This window comes from Mesoplodon bidens, assembly GCF_964165515.1.
Source record: "Mesoplodon bidens genome assembly, contig: HAP1_SCAFFOLD_455, whole genome shotgun sequence".
Taxonomy (NCBI): Eukaryota; Metazoa; Chordata; class Mammalia; order Artiodactyla; family Ziphiidae; genus Mesoplodon; species Mesoplodon bidens.
This window is the reverse complement of record NW_027672345.1, coordinates 208,337-226,048: the sequence shown is the minus strand read 5'-3', so window position 1 is coordinate 226,048 and position 17,712 is coordinate 208,337. Positions and strand designations below refer to the sequence as shown.

At 45.0% G+C, this 17,712-nt stretch overlaps 1 protein-coding gene across 1 annotated transcript in view; it reads right to left on the bottom strand.

Annotated features, from left to right (window-relative positions):
- The window catches only part of LOC308610335 (protein WWC3-like), a gene marked incomplete at both ends in the record, with an annotated part of 51,309 nt that extends 38,754 nt beyond the window's left edge, over positions 1-12,555 (bottom strand). Inside the window, 8 exon segments of the mRNA XM_081259509.1 lie at positions 259-379; positions 5,147-5,294; positions 5,296-5,577; positions 5,580-5,694; positions 6,490-6,579; positions 10,542-10,680; positions 10,914-11,091; positions 12,460-12,555. Of these exon segments, the coding sequence (XP_081115635.1) occupies positions 259-379; positions 5,147-5,294; positions 5,296-5,577; positions 5,580-5,694; positions 6,490-6,579; positions 10,542-10,680; positions 10,914-11,091; positions 12,460-12,555 (1,169 nt within the window).
- Between the last annotated feature and the right edge of the window lie 5,157 nt (positions 12,556-17,712).

Below are 17,712 nucleotides of genomic sequence, written 5' to 3'. Positions count from 1 at the left end.
CCGGCTCTACTGGGCTCACGCCTTCCAACCCCCGGGGCCGGAGAGAAAGCAGTCATCCTAGATGCCCGAAGCCAGGCCAGTCCCCAGACGCCACCTGGGACCAGAGGGGGTCCGTGGGGATGCTCAGGGCCCCTCCCACATGGAGAGAAGCCAGAAGAGCTGCACCCCGGAGACACACAGGGTGTCAAGCCAGACAGGTCTCAGCAGGGGTGCCTTCTGGGAAGTCAGCCCAGGGAGGCCAGAAGGTCAGCTTCTAACCTTTCGGTGGGAGGTTCAAACACGCCGCTGTCGCTGGCCAGCAAGTAATCGGACAGGCAGGTGGACACGCAGCGCACTCTCCGCTCCAGCCTCTGGGCGCTGTCTTCTCGGGGGGTCGTTGCTGCAGACGAGAGACACGGCCGGGCTCAGGAGGCAACAGTGCGGGAGCCCAGGGCAGAGCAGAGACAAAGGCACGAAGTGGCAGAGACAGGCCAGCACGTGTGCAGATGTGTGTTTACATGCACTCTGCTCCAGTCTTTTCTTATATTGGAAAATGGAACAAACAGGCTTCTGGCTACTTCTTTAAAAGCCCTTTAAATGATCATCAATCTCCCTTCACCTCCTTAATGAGCGCACAGGTCAGAAGGTGGCGGGAAGGCCCTTGGCGTGGCCCTTTGAGAGAGTGTCACACGGGAAGACCTGGAGAGAGATTTCGCCTGCACGCGGATGGCAGCGCGCTCTCCGAGAAGCAGGAGGGGGGTGTTTCCTCCTTGACGCTGCTTGGTATTCTCCATACTTTATACAAGGAACACAGGCTACACTGCTTTATAATCAGAAAACAGAGTTTTTAAAAATCATCAAATAACCTCCAACAAAATGGAGGGACTTTCAAGTCAGAGGACACAGATGCACCCAGACTCGGCCTTTGCCAACGTCTCCGTGACCCCTCTGCCGCTCTAACCCCAGCGTCCTCCTCAGCAGCCCTGGGGCCAGACTGGCTTCCAGAACTGTCTCCTGGGATTAGAAAGGACCTTCACTGGGCAGCTAATTTTTGTCTCATATCGGTTTTAACCAAGAGCCAAAGACAACCACTGACACTTTCCCTTTTACCATTTCATCAACTCTTTCTATTCCTTCCCTCACAGCAACAAGTTTCTTTTAACAAAAGCAACAGAAACAGGCATGCCGTCTCCCACTGCAAAATGTGATGACGGACACAGGAACCTCAACACTTCTGAGAGAGGCACACACGGTCAGAACACAGGCTTAAACCGTAAAGCCCCGAAGTGAGCCTCACTCAAGCATCATGATGCCTCTTGTTAATAATGCAGGTCCCTCTTGTCTCTCTCTGTTCTCTGGCCATCTAAGCTCTAGAAACTAAAAATCTAGACATCTGTGCACCCCTGACACCAATAACCATCTCTTTTCTTTTTTTTTTTTTCTTTTGCCTGCGTTGGGTCTTCGTTGCTGCACTGGGCCTTCTCTAGTTGTGGCGAGCGGGGGTTACTCTTCATTCCAGTGCACGGGCTTCTCAGGGCGGTGGCTTCTCTTGTTGCGGAGCATGGGCTCTAGGCATGCGGGCTTCAACAGTTACAGCGCATGGGCTCAGTAGTTGTGGCACACAGGCCCTAGAGCGTGCAGGCTTCAGTAGTTGCAGCTCTGGGCTCAGTAGTTGTGGCTCGCGGGCTCTAGAGTGCAGGCTCAGTAGTTGTGGCACACGGGCTTAGTTGCTCCGTGGCACGTGGCATCTTCCTGGACCAGGACTCGAACCCGTGTCCCCTGCATTGGAAGGCGGATCCTTAACCACTGCGCCACCAGGGAAGTCCCCAACCATCTCTCTTTTCAGCCAAATTATTATTCACAGCAACAATTAAACCCAGATATATTCATCGGGGTACAAAACAGACAGGGCGGGCTTCCCTGGTGGCGCAGTGGTTGAGAGTCCGCCTGCCGATGCAGGGGACACAAGTTCGTGCCCCAGTCTGGGAAGATCCCACATGCCGCGGAGCGGCTGGGCCCGTGAGCCATGGCCGCTGAGCCTGTGCGTCCGGAGCCTGTGCTCCGCAAGGGGAGAGGCCACAACAGTGAGAGGCCCGCGTAACAACAACAACAACAACAACAAAAAGAGACAGGGCTGTGGCCTTTGGTCTCACAATGTTAACTGCAGACAAAAGCCGACCTTTCAAAGGTCTGCAGCGCCCAGCGTTGGGGCCACTGGCTCCGGCTCAGTCAGCGGCAGAAGCTGGCTTCTTCCTAGGGTGGCCGGAGGCACCGACTCTCAGATCGTAGATGACGACTCCCAGGTCCAGCTCTGCTCGTCACCCCGGCCCCACGGAAGGACCCAGAGCCTCCAGCTCTAAACTGCAGATAGAACCGCTCAGTTTGCTGCATGGAACGCCAGCAAACACATCGGCTCACTACTTCCATTCCCAGCCCTGACACTCGGCCTTACGTGCCTTTAAGGAAGTAACACTGCACAATGATCCAGTTAACTTCCAGGCAACCCAATGGTGTAACTGACAAAATTTCTCTCTCATTGCAGTGAAAGTGGATGAAGAGAGAAAGGAAATGGGGGAATCAATCCTCAGTGATCCTGGGCTTAGCACATTCACGGAGCAACTGGATGCAGGAGTTGACAGAAGGAGGTACGTTCAGCGTTTGCCCTGGCTGAGGAAGAAAGCACAAGGCACACCCCACAGTACACACCGCAACCGTCTGCACTTGGGCTTCTAGGCAACGAGACGGAAAGTGGGGAGCAACGCCAGTGAGGTAAGGAATAAACAAGCTTCCACACATTCATTTTATAAACCTCTGATCTTTCCATCATGAAACACAGACAAACAGACACTGAGACCTAAGGACAGCAACGCTGCCTGACAAAAGGGAGGAAAGTATAAGGAAAATCACATCGTGGGCAAAGCTGCCAGCTGGCCTATTAAAATAATGAAAGCGCTAAAGTCTGGGGAAAAAACGCAAGAAGGAAAAAATACGTCAAGCTCTTAGAAAAGTTCTTACACAACTTTCAGAGCCAGGATGAATACCATTCAAACGACAACAATAATAAGAGCAACTGTTGAGCTACATTAAAGCACAGCCATGAGCTATGCCCTTCCTGACCACACCCCGACCATCCTAAATACATTGATTCACTGCACAAGCATGTGGCACAGCCTGACCAGCAAGGCGAAGCGGAAGTCCAAGGTCACTTACAGTGAACGTTTCTGTCGAGCCACATGAGAAAAGAGATTTAAAAAAAAAAAAAAAGCACAAAGTGAAAAAACTGTAGAATTTAAGCCAACAATGTTAAACAGGGTATGAATGTAATAAAAACATCAATAAACAGATGAACAAAGTCAAAATATTTATGGACTTATATTAGCAAACACCAGTGCGAAATGAAAACAGAAACAGATTTCAGAATCGTGCCACATTTGACTTTTAAAGTGTGGGGACCATAAAACTGTAGTAAACATGTAAAAACAGTTAACGATGACAGTTTATTTCCCCACTCCCCTGCCCCACCTCTGTCCCCTCAGACTGATTTAAAACACAATGGGCAACTCTGAATTTTATGTTACTAAAATTTTTCTCACTAAAGCTTGCTTGAGTCAAACTTAGACTGTACTGTTCTTAGACTGGAGAGTGGAGGGAACTACATGACCTCGGGCGTCATAAATGAGGGGTGGGGTTATTGTAATGAGTACTGCGATCCTTGCCAATTTTATGAAGCTGCGATGACTCTAAGCTCAGGCATTCCCACAAGCATCAAGGGAGGCAAGGAGTCACCCTGCGTCCATGCCTGAAGCTGCTCACCCAGCCCTGCGCAAGCACCTATCAGGACCCATTCACTGAGTCAAGTACCTCTAGTTTGTAAGGGCCCAATTCTACTCATATGTGAACGCACCACCAGGTGGCAGTATCTGACCGTACCGACAGCAAAGACCTCCCAGTCTAAGAAGCTTGAAGCGCTATAACATCCACCACCAAGTGGTGGATGAAAAATAAAGAAATTAAGTCAGCTCTTCTCCTTCCCACCCAGTCTCTCCCGTGGACCGAAAGGGGTCCTTAAATCTTTTGCTGACTTTGTGTATAACTGGACTGATACTTCTATATTTCGGACTGTTTGCATAGGGAAAAGAAAAGTTTGCACAGGGAAAAGAAGAGTAAAGGCTAGACAATAAGTGAAAATGGAAACGTTTTAAGGAAAGTTTGCAAAGGGAAAAGGAAAGAGTAAAGTTAGACAATAAGTGAAGATGAACAAGAGAATATGTGTATAAAAAAGAACAAAGTAAATACAGCTTACATATGCATATGAACTATGGAAATAATTTATATTGGGATGTTGAAATAATGTATGAGCAGCATTTGCAAACAAAAAAGATAGGAAAACAACGGAGGTGCCAATTAGCCAAGGGACTGATTCAGAACATAGCTGGTCAATAGATATGTAAATGCTGAGAGAAACTAGGACTGTGTCTATAACCCATGGGTAACAAAATGGTGTATTTGTTGAAGAGCAATGAAGCCGAGAGTCAACCAGGTCTAAGGGTGTGCCCAAGGATATGCAGTTAGAGTTGAGTAGGCAAGGATTTGAAGAGCACCAGAGAAAGTAATTTGGTAGAAATGACTAATGCTTACTGCGACAACTTCTGAAATCATCCAAAATACTGTCATTTCCTGTTTGACAGAATTAAGTCTTTGAAAATTCCAGGAACAAAGGATGAAGAGATGAAGTCACAGGGCCAACGTTAGTAGAGATTTCTGCCGGGCCACAGCCAGACAGCAGTGCCAGTGCTGGTCTGAGGCGGGAACACACAGAACGTTGCATGTGGGCACACGCCCTGGAGAGTTCGTTAAGGCCCAAGTACTTCTTTAGCAGCCTCCGAATGCGGAGGAACTGTCTCATTTTCGACAATTAAGTATATTCTGAAAACAAGCCAAATGGCTGGGAAAGACTACTTTCCATGACATTTCAAGGACCCAGGGCAAAAGCACGCGGAACGAGCAAGGGAGCGGGCGGGCGGGCGAGCGTGCGTGCGTGCGTGCGGGCCTCCTCTTGCCCTGGAGGGTCCTAAGCTGAGGGCTCACTAGGCCACAGCAGAGCCAGCTGAGCTCGAGACCTTTCCTCCCCGGCCCCGGGGCACCCACCGGACCCATCAGTACGTACTTGCAGCCATGGGAGCGGTAGCGGCTTGGGGTCCTCGCTCGCGAGGTCCTTCCCCGTTCCTGGGGCACCCGTGCGGCGGCAGGGACGCCGCGCCCGGCGGGTCCTCGTCCCCCACGGCGGAGGCCTGAGCACGCAGCCTGTCCAGGGGGGCCCAGGCCCGCCACCTCGAAGGCGTCCCCGAGCTGGGCCAGGGGCGAGTCTCGCGAGGCCGGGAGGAAGGGCGTGTCCAAGGGCGAGCTGGGTGGGTACAGCGAGGACAGCGAGGAGCGCGAGGACAGGGACGCCAGGGACTGTGGCGTGTCCAGGGAGCGCCTCTGTTTGTGGAGGTCTGCGGGGCCCGGGGCGTCCGCCAAGGGGACGTCCCGGCCCAGGGAGTCGAAGGGGACGAGGTCGAAGCGCAGGAGCGGGCCGCCCTCGGCGTCGGGCTTCTCGCGTACTGCGGGAGGCCGTAGATGTCGGTGAAGCTGACGGAGCTCAGGGAGCCCCGGCTGGAGGCCAGGGAGCCGCGGCTGCTCCCCGAGGAGACGGTCAGGGTGCTGGCGGACAGGCTGAAACGACAAGAGCAGCCTGGAGCCCGCCCGTCCCCACCGCGAGCCGAGCTCCACGAGGAGCAAACCTCTGCCTCGGGCCCGTTCACCCCGGCGCCTCTTCAACACCTCTGAGCGTTTTAAGACACCCACCCCCACCCCCGCCCCTTCGTAAATATTTCCTTTGTTTCTTTGAATGTCAGTCGAGAGCAGTAGTTAACGTCAAGGGCTCTTGCTCGAGCTCAAGTTCCAGCTCACACTCAAGACTAGCTGTATGCAGCTGATTTGGTCAAGGGCTTTGCCCTTTCCGAGCCTCCCACCTTCTCACCCGGCGCTGGGATGAGAGCGGTTCCTGCCTCAAGGCGCTGTGAGGGGGAGAACTGAGAAAATAATACACAGAAAGCCCTTAACACTACACTTCGCGATACGGTAAGTGCTTGAGAACTGGAGCTCTTACTGAGCATCCAACTCGGATTTTAAAGATATTCATGCCTAATTAAAATGAGTATCTTAAAGAGAAATAATTAAAAGTGTACGTGTGCATCTATGTAGATGGACATATACACTCCTGATGCTGTGAGTTACAAAATCCTTCGATAAATCTGACTTAAGATTCATTATTCTGAAGTCACACTTGGTTCTCCTCATATTCCTTGGGTCACATATAAGCAGCTCATCTTAAAAATATCCTGTCTTCACTTTCCTGTCCTGTACTTACAACCACTGCAGGTTCTAAGTTCTGGGAGAGAAAGCCAGGCTAAATGAATCGTGAAGTTCACGGCCACTATGTTATAACATGATAATCATGTTACCTACCTTTGTAACTCGGACTGGAGATAGGACATTAGGCAGATGGCTTCTTCCAGCTGCATCAGGAGACAGTTTCTTTTTTCCTGAAGTAGAATCCTGTAGGTACAAAAACAGTCCACTGGTGGATTTCAAAGATGCCAAGTATATTTTCCTAACAAGAAATTCAGCTATATATTCCGCCAAAACAGATCAATGACTATCAGTTCTAAAAGCACACCTATGTCACAAGTTCCAAGGTAACTGTTTTTGTTTTATTTCACACTGTACCTCTAGAATCCTGAACAGTGCGAGTGATCCACACTAGAAGTTGCATGTGTGATGGAACAAATGTGTGGATAAAGAGATAAGATGGACGGATGGGAGGATGAGTGGGTGGACAGGTAGGTAAATAGACAGGTGGATGGGAATCCCACAGATGGGTTCAAAGGCAGAGCTCATAGAAATCTACTGGATTTCCTTGGAATAAATCTGATTCCCTCATCCTAGGCCCTCTTCCAGGCAAAAAATAAATGCAATTCTAGTATCTAGAGAATAAAAGATAAAAATCAAATAAAACAAAATATCAACTGTCATGGGTTGATATGGGTTGGAAGTATATATTTCTTCTTCCTTCTGCCTTCTTCTACTTCATAATTTTCTAGAATATTTTTCTCCTACTGTAGTAAGCCTACTGCCGAGAGTAGAGCCCTGCACATATAATAAATAATTGTTGAACAGTGGGGACTGATTAATCTTGCCTTTATAACAAAAGACCCATTTACAAATCAAAATGATTGTGTGTATATATATATATATGTATGTATATATATATGTATGTATATATATATATATATATATATATATATATATCAGGCAAAATAGAGTTTATGAACAAAGACTGTACTAAGAGACAAAGAAGGAGATTACATAATGATAAAGGGGTCAATCCAGTAAGAGGATATAACATATGTAAACATTTATGCACCCAGCACAGAACTATCTAAGTATATAAGCAAATATTAACAGTCCAAATGGGAGAAATAGACATTAATACAATAATAGTAGCAGATTCTAATACTCCACTTACATCAACCATACAGATCATCCAGACAGAAAATCAGTAAGAAAACGTAGGCCTTAAAGAACATGTGAGATCACATAGATTTATCAGATATATACAGAATATTCCATCAAACAAAAAATCAGCAGAATCATACATTTTTCTGAAGAGCACATGGAACATTATGGAGAAGAAATTATTTTTTAGGCTACAAAACAAGACTTAATAAGTAAAGGAAGATTCAAGTGTATTCGGCAACACGTGTAAAAGTAAAGATCAATTATGAAACAAAACTGGAAAGTTCACAGATGTGTGAGATCAATCAACATGTAGTGAACTGTCCATGGGTCAATGAAGAAATCAAAAGAGAAATTTAAAGAAAAACAACCTCCAGAAAATGAGAATACAACATAACAGATTTATGGAATGCAGCAAAAGCAGTTTTAAGAGGTAGGTTCTTGGTGATAAAATGCCTACCTCAAGAAACAAACTAAGTTTACACAGGAAGAAAACAGAAAAAGAAGAACAAGTGAAGCCCAAAGGTACTATTAGGAAAGAAATAACAAAGATCGGGATGGAAATAAATGTAACAAAGACTCGAGAGACAATAGATGAAGAAGAGATGAATGAAATTAAGAGGCTTTTTTTCTTTTAAAAGATAGACAAATTGACAAAAGTTCAGCTAGACTCATCAAGAAAAGGATAGGGCTTAAATAAATAAAATCAGAAATAAAAGTGGAGACGTTATAACTGACACCATGGAAAAACAAAGCATTATGAGAGGCTGCTATAAACAATTATATGCCAGCAAATTGAACAACACAAAAGAAATGGATGCATCCTAGAAACATACAAGGCAGGACTGAATTATGAAGAAATAGAAAACTGAACATACCAATAACTAGTAAGGTCACTGAATCAGTAATCCAACACTTCCCACCAAAAAAAGTTCAGGACCAGCAGGCTTCGCTGGTCAGTTTTACCGAACAGTCAAAGAAGATTTAATACCTGTCTTTCTCAAACTTGCTGAAAAAGTTGAAGATGAGGGATGCTTCCTAACTTATCATGCCAGCATTACCCTGTTACCAAAACCTGACAAGGACACGACAAGGAAAAGAAAATTACACTCCTATACGTGTACACATCAAATACACACATCAAACTTCTGGAATGCTACACAGCAGTTCTAAGAGCAATGTTTTTAGTGATAATTCCTACTACAAGATATAAGAAAAACTTCAAATACACAACCTAAATTTGAACCGCAAGGAATTAGAAAAAGAAGAACAAATGAAACCTAAAGTTAGCCCAAGGAGGAAATAATGAAGATGAGAGCAGAAATAAATGAAATAGAAGCTAAAAAGACAGTAGAAATTATCAATGAAACTGAAAGCAAGTTCTTTGAAAAGATAAACAAAACTGACAAACCTTTAGCCAGGCTCACCAAGAAAAAAAACACTTAAAATAATTAAAATCAGAAATATCACAAATAATTAAACTAATAAAAGAGTTAGCAGACATAACTAATAACCACAGAAATACAAAAAATCATAAGAGACTACTATGATATTAAGCTGCATGGGCTGCTTACAAATTCTGGAGATTAATCCTTTGTCAGTTGCTTCATTTGCAAATATTTTCTTCCATTCTTAGGGTTGTCTTTTCGTCTTGTTTATGGTTTCCTTTGCTGTGCAAAAGCTTTTAAGTTTCATTAGGTCCCACTTGTTTATTTTTCTTTTTATTTCCATTTCTCTGGGAGACAATATTTGCAAATGAAGCAACTGACAAAGGATTAATGTCCAAAATGTACAAGCAGCTCAGGCAGCTCAATATCAAAAAAACAAAAAACTCAATCCAAAAATGGGCAGAAGACCTAAACAGACATTTCTCCAAAAAAGATATACAGATTGCCAACAAACACATGAAAGGATGCTTAACATCATTAATCAGTAGAGAAATGCAAATCAAAACTACAATGAGATATCATCTCACACCAGTCATAATGGCCATCATCAAAAAATCTACAAAAACTAAATGCTGGAGAGGGTGTGGAAAAAAGGCAACCCTCTTGCACTGTTGGTGGGAATGTAAATTGATACAGCCACTGTGCAGAACGGTGTGGAGGTTCCTTAAAAAACTAAAAACAGAACTACCATATGACCCCGCAATCCCACTACTGGGCATATACCCTGAGAAAACCATAATTCAAAAGAGTCATGTACCACAATGTTCACTGCAGCTCTTTTTACAATAGCCAGGACGTGGAAGCAACCTAAGTGTCCATCAACAGATGAATGGATAAAGAAGATGTGGCACATATATACAATGGAATAGTACTCAGCCATAAAATGAAACGAAACTGAGTTATCTATAGTGAGGTGGATGGACCCAGAGTCTGTCACACAGAGTGAAGTAAGTCAGAAAGAGAAAAACAAATACCGTATACTAACACATATATATGGAATCTAAAAAACAAAACGAAAAAAGGTCACAAAGAACCTGCAGGCAGGATGGGAATAAAGACGCAGACCTACTAGAGAATGGACTTGAGGACACGGGGAGGGCGAAGGGTAAGCTGGGACAAAGGGAGAGAGTGGCATGGACACAGGCTACCAAATGTAAAACCAATAGCTAGTGGGAAGCAGCCACGTAGCCCAGGGAGATCAGCTTGGTGCTTTGTGACCACCTAGAGGGGTGGGATAGGAAGGGTGGGAGGGAGGGAGACACAAGAGGGAGGGGATATGGGGATATATGTATATGCATAGCTGATTCACTTTGTTATAAAGCAGAAACTAACACACCATTGTAAAGCAATTATACTCCAATAAAGATGTTTAAAAAAAAAGAGAGAGAGAAAATAGGAGTCAGCATTCGTCTCTCAAGTTATAAAGTTTGAGGACAATGGTTACATACAATTTCACCTCTTTACTAAAGGAAGGATTGCGTACAAACTCTCTGTGCTCTTGATGAAGCAATGACAAAAACACAAAACAACACAGAAGATTGGGGGGCTGGCTACCGTGGGGCCCCTGCACAGCCAACCTGCAGACTCAGACCCAGCACCTCTATCCTCCTCTGGTCGGATGCTGTTTCCACCTTGTCGTCCTGGGATAACGTTGGGGGAATGCGTGCCTGACATCCCTCATCCTGGGACCCATCTGAGATGAGTTGGTGAGCAAATTAAATGTGGAGGGAGCCTGCAGGAGGCGTCGGAAGGACATGGAATGGGAGGAAGACCAGAGACGGAAGGGGAGGAGCGCCCATGTTCTCTCTCTTCTGACAGCTCTCCATCCTTTCTCTGAGCTTAAACGGGTCTGTGTTATTACCTAATGACAAAAGAAAACACCACGAAGGGAAGCACCCGCTGACTTAGTTCACAGGCTGTACTTACGGACACAGACTGGGGTGTGTCTGGACCACTTGGGGTCTTGCAAGCATATCCGGATGGAAGTCCCCACGAGCCGGAAACCAGGGTGGCACTGATAAACCACGGTGTCCCTGTAACTGAAGCCATCGCCGCTGATGTGGCCGTTCACGATGGGATCCGGGCAGCTGCAGAGAGAGGCCTGCTGAAAAACAAGCAAAACCAACAAAAACACGCTGGAGAGCTTGTCTTCTATAAAAGTACCACATTCGTGGATAAACAACAGAGTCCCACGGTATAGCACAGGGAACACTATTCAACGTCCTGGGATAAACCAGAATGGAAAAGAATATACAGAAGAATACATATGTATATGTATAACCGGGTCACTATGCTGTACAGAAAAAATTAACACACCATTGTAAATCAAATATACTCCAGTACAAAGAAAAAAAAAAGAAAATAATAAAAGTACTCCATTCAAAATTAGTTTATTGTCAAGTGATTGACAGCACTGAATGCAAACATTATTGGGATTTTTTCCACTTATATATATTCTATTTGATAAGAGTTTTCTTCAACTCATTAATTTTTCTTAACAGTTGTGGATAACATAAGTAATAGTTCAAATATAAAATTGTTAAAAGGTATTTCCCCAGGTATGATTTCTCCATTTATTTCTTTTACTTATTTTTCTTATTGATATTTTATGTTATTTACCTATTTATTCTATTTCCAAATAAAAGCCATAAGAAAGGAAGAGACACTTGGAATTAATATAAGTTCTGTAACCCTATAGAAAATGGGTAGCAAAGAAAAGGATGGAAGGATCTCCAGTGACAGGCCAAGATTCCTGAACTATCTGTGAAATTCCAAAGGAAGGACTGCTATCAGAAAATAAGTTCAATTTCAGAAAATGTCCATTTGAGTTATGTCTGAACTGATGTCTAGGGGAAACTGTCGCATACTCAGTTAAACACAGAAGTCCAGAGCTCAGGGGAGGGACATCCTGCAGACGGAGCAGATTTAGGAAAAACTAGATTACAGATGGAGGCTGAAACCCAACAGGTGGCTGAGCTCGCCCGTGAAGAGTGTGTACAGCAAGGAAAGAAAGGGCCCAAAGACAAAACTGGGGTGAACACCAACACTTAAGGGGAGGAAAATAGTATTGATGTGAGGACTCTGACATGTAAGGTCATTGGCAAACAGGGTGTCAGATAAATTTCAGTACCAGAGGGCTTCCAAGTGGGGAAGGAAGTTAGAGGAATTTTCAGTCCTTCGTGAGTTGAAGGCTGGGGAGTGACAAAGGTTCTTTGCCTGACCAAACTTTAATCCGGGTCCTGACACTCCTCTCAAGCCCACCTGTGCACCTCCTTGTAAAAGCCGACTTCAGCAAGCACCCTGGTAAGTCACCCTACAAGAACCCTCCAGCCTCAACATCTGATCCAGTTTCTCATCCCCACCCGCCACTGGTAGGTGGGTTCAGCCAGAACCCCTCCAAGCCCTGACGTTCCCTCTCAGGAATGTCCCACCCATGCCCCGTCCCTGCCCCTTGGCTGTGACCCCCACTGGCCCACACGGCATCCAGAGTTGAGTCATATCCTTTGTAAAATCCCATCACCCTGGTCCCTACACCAATCGCTCGGGTTCTAAATGAAGCCTGCCTCATTATCTTTAAGGTGCGTCATGAATATTCTTTCTCTGTAACAGTAGGAAGGTGCTGTGTGGTCCGGGGGAAGCTAGGAAAGGCGGGATTCCCTTCTTCTCTTTTATTCTCCTTCCACTTTCTTTCCTTCCCCTCCATCCGTCCTCCTCTCTGAGCCTCCCCACCACCACCTCTCTCCTCCTCACGCACAGGGAAAGAGTATCTTGTTAACAAACTATGGAGCATTAGGAGTAACTGACATGAAAAGCATGTGAGTGACACAGGGGTTTCGGATAGACAAGGAGAGTTCCTAAGTTGTCCTCAGAACTCGCTCCTTAGGCTGGAGTGGCTGCAGAGCGTTTTGGGGTGGATTTCCCCTGGCCACTACCACCCCGAATAGAGCACCCAGCTGCCAGTGCTTTACTCAGAGTACAGCAACCCCAAAGCTGAGAGCATGGCCAAATGACACTCAGGGTTAATGCCACCGTTCTGGAAGAAATCACAACAATACACTCTATTTCTGTTTAAGGCAATGCAGCTGCATTGTGTTATCCTAGGTTTGAACTAGATCTGTTATCAGCAGGATGACTCTGCAGAGGACAGAGGGAGAAAACCAAATCGGTGATAGGTATCCCTCTTTGAGCAGAATCTCTGCCCCAACATTTGTAAGAGGTCGGGTCAAGTTGTGCTCGATTCGCCTGATCTTTTGTCACCTCTGCAGCTTTTCCACTCAGCCGGATCCAGGTCAATAAAGCTGATTCTGACCAGAAGCCAGATCGCCTCCCCACACCAGGCGTGAAACAAGCAGGGAACTGGGAGGAGGCTGAATGTTCTCCAGGGGTTGAAGGGAGAGCTTCTGAGGCTGTTATCCTGGAACATGGATGTGGGCTCCTTCCCAGAGGCTGGGCTTTGCACGGTGACCTCCGTCAGTTAGAGACGTGGAGCCCCACTCGCATCCGCGAGACAAGAAAGGAGCCAGAGCCACCACACGTGGGCTTACTACTGCAGGGATCCAGCGACTTCCGAGGTGAGAAGGAAAAGATGTAATTTCTAGAAGCACACACCAAAATAACACACTCCAATCCTCAAAGGGAGTGTGGCCACCTGACTCCTGGCTGTTACTCTAGAGAACGTCGAGCATTTGGGGGTATTCTGAACCTGATCAGCACTCCAAGAGGAGGGACCCGGGCTCAGGGTGACCGAGACGCTGAAGAGGGTACATTGTGACAGAAAGTCCCCATCCCTCTCCGTGATCTGCACAGCCTCACTCTTGACTTGGACAAACACAACTGGCTAGGCTCACTTTTAAACCTCAATCATATTTTTTTCATCTAAGTTTTCAGTAAGAGCATATGGTTCAAAGCTGCATTCTCTGTTGAAAGCCTGGCAAATAAGCACTCCTAACGGCAAGGAGATATCTGTACACTCTAGAAACCAGATGGCAAGGTTGACAGGCTTGTGTGGAAACAAAGACTTCCAACAGCAACTCTCCTCTGACACGTGGTCACTTCAGTTCTGGGAGGAACTGACCTTAAAGACCTAAAGAAAATCGGGGATATCTTTCAAAAACACTCCGTTTCAGCTCAGTGCCTGAAGGAGAGAAGAATTGACACCATCCCCTCGAACGTCACTTCGTCTTTTAAGTAAACGTGGACACTGTGACTTCTGGATCTGAAGCCGGTAGAGAACAATCTGTTTGTCACTTGTGTAACTTTCCAGCCCTCAGGTGAGTTCCTCTTTAAAACATTCAAAGCCTTAGACCAATTACGGGGCTATTTCAGAAATACAGAATATTTCACGTACAGTATTTAACCAGAATTTCAACAGTAATATGTCAAAACGCTGTAGAAGGGAGAAACTGTATGAGGTGGAATTTGAATTCAGTGTCCTCTGAGCTCTATTTCAAATTTAAGATTCTGTTATCCTATAATACTGGGATATGTCCTTTATGAGTTTTTTAATGTAGCCCCAGTTTTGTTATAGACACACTATGTAGAAAGCATTTCTCTATCTTTGTAACTATGTTCAGATATCTGCTGACAGTCTAACACGTGTTAGTCACTCATTAAACATTTGATGAAGTGAACAGAGATAAAGTAACTTCACATTTTCAAAGCATTTCCAAATCCACTGTCTCCTAGGTGGCTTTCCTCTATTGGAAAAAATTGAATGCTGATTAGCTGTGGGCCAGCTATGTCCTTGGGGCTGGAGATTCAATGAAGAATAAGATACAATCGTAAAAGAGACGGGAGGTCTGACACGGAAAGCATCCCAGGGTGTTTGCCCCTAAAGAGGTGAGGAGTGGGGGAACTTCCCTGGTGGTCCAGGACTTAAGAATCCGCTTTGCAATTCAGGGGACACCAGTTCAATCCCAGGTCAGGGAACTAAGATCCCACATGCCGCAGGGTAACTAAGCCCCCGCGCCACAACTAGAGAGAAGCCCACGCACTGCAATGAAGGGCCCTAAGAACCAACACAGCCAAAATAAATAAGTAAATAAAGATTTTTAAAAAATAAAACGTATACTAGGAAAAAAAAAAGAGGTGAGGAGTGGGGAGGGACTACGTGTAGCCCAGCTGGGCTAAGCACAGTGATGAATATGCATTGTTTTTTAATGAGCACAGGATGGTCCCACAGAGGAACACTCACTGCTGTACTCCAAGTGGTGGTGTGCTTTTCAGAGAGCACTTAATACACTCCAAAGTTTGGGTTTTACTTTTCTCCTAAAATAGCTTTGGAAATACCTTTTGCTGGAAGCATCTTACATTCTCTATCTGGGACCCTGAAAGCTGAGCCCTATGGTAGCTGCCACATTTTTATGGGCATTTTGGACTGTTCTTTGCACAATATTCAAATAGTGACAGGAGATTTGCACCTGGGCTCTACTGTTTCCCACGGCTCCTGGGGACAGGATTTTTGCAATAACTCAATCTCAGACCAGAAGACAAGGAGGAACATCCATCTATGACCTGCAACGATGGAAAAACAGAGGAGAGAAATACAGAAACAGAGACACACAAGAGCCTACCTATGAGAGGGGGTGGTTCCTGTGAGACAGCTATCAGGGTGGTAAAGGAAGGCTGTGCTTTGTTTTTCAGCCTGGCATCCCCCAGGCGAAGAGAATTGTGTTTGGGATTAGGGTTGTCCTCCGACCTCTTATGCCCTGCAGGAGAATTAATAATTTAGCAGGCAAGTCTCCTGCAGTTTTTGGTTCCAGTACTGTATTTTTGGTGGGCTTTCCATGGGTTTAGGGGCCTTCCGCCCTGGTGAAGGGGAAGATCTCTGGGCGGGGGGGGTGGATTTCAGGGTGAAACTGAAACTCACCCAGCCATCTCCTTCAGCACTCTGGGTTCCCTACAGCCCCTGCCTGCAAGCCGCGCTTCTCCAAATGAACTTCCGACAGCCTCACGTCGGTCTGGTCACCATGAAGCCCTGGATAGTGTGTAGCACCGCATACTCCCTGTCACTTGTATGCAGCACAAATGAAGACAGCTTTGAGGTTCATAATGTCTGTTCAGCAGATGCACTTCAAAGGAATCTCTTTTAAAATAAAAGCCTGCTTGGAGTTAAAAATACATTTTGCATAGTAGAGAAAAATGAAGAACAATTGTTCTCTCCCTCAATTTTTTTGCTGTTGACTTTAAAACCCAGACACTTTTTTCTTAAAGTTTTCCCATTTGAATATGACAATAAAACATCTTCAAAGTTTTCCCTTTTTTTGCCACCTGAGAAGTATGTAAACTGTCACCATAAAGTTTTTAAGTACCTTTGAAATATTAAATGTAATTAAAACATAAGGATCTTAAGACTGTGGGACTTATAGAATAAAATGTAAACTCAATATTTGTTTCACAGTTAACATACAATTTGTTAGCCACAAGGAGAGTTTATTTCTTCCTTTGCAGCAGAAATTCATTTTCTGTCAGTTGCAGGTTATACCATTATAAGTACTGAACACAAGTATGTAAGATAACTGTTCTCTAAATTTAGTGTGCGCATCTAAGTGCTATTTATAGGTTGTTTCTGCCATGCCAGGCCTGTTCCTTTACCTCGAATCTTTACTCTCACTTTAGTGACTGATTTGATAAACAATCCAAAGTTTCCATTTGGTGGTGATCAAATGTTCAATACCACTACGACTATGCAGAAGCTTTACATGTCATTTAGCCCAATACTAAAATGTACTGCATATAAATATTAATTGTAAATGTATGAATCGATTTGACATCCACTCTCATTACAGCAAGTCTGGAAAGGTGAAGAAAGGGGGCACCTCACTGTGATCTCCAGCAGCTGAGTTTACTTAGGGTATCAACGAACAACACTGACGGTACAATGCCCTTATGCCTGAATCCGTGAAAGAAATTTAGAAAAGAAGACACTTAAAAAACATTTTTTTATTTTTACTTTTTTTCCTTATCAGCTTTTACATTTTTTTTACTTTTACTTTTTTACTTTTTTTAAACTTTTATTTATCTCTTCTTTTGAATGTATCTTAAATTTTGCAAATGATGACCTCTGACAAGAAAAGAAAAAGCAACTGGAAAATTTGCTTATTTCCCCATCCACTGCTAAAAAAGACACATTTTTTGGCAGGAAGTCTCAATACCACACTTGGCAACTGATTCCTAAATTCATCTGTATATGTAACAGGACCCCATAAAACGGCAACGTTTATATGAGAAAATAAAGAAAATGATTTGTTGCCAGTCACGGTGGGCTAACTTAGACAAAATCCTCCAGTGAATAAAGTAGAAAAAATGGACAAACTATGTTTAAGAAAATCTGCTTGATGATAACAGGGAAGGTACTGAAGTTCTATGTGGCCAACATCAAGGACAGGATCGAGCCCCAGCAAAGCAAACCTGCAGTGGAGGTTTCCCTAGTTCTGAGGACGTTGAAATTGGAAACGGTGGCTGGTGCGCTGAGGTGCCAAGGGCGTCTTCCCTCAGACTCGTGGGTCGTGGCCTGAAACACTGAGGTCAGGGGCCACCAAGGGTTGGACAGAGGGAGGTTGACAAAATTCAAAATGTGCTGCCAATTCAAAACCAACCCAGAGTTGCCCTTGGATTCACGAGGTGAAATGTTTCAGAAGAACATCACTCCCATACAAACAAACAGAAAATGCTGAATGATCTACAGAAGCCTTAGTTGTACTGGAGCCCATCGGAGAGCTGAGAT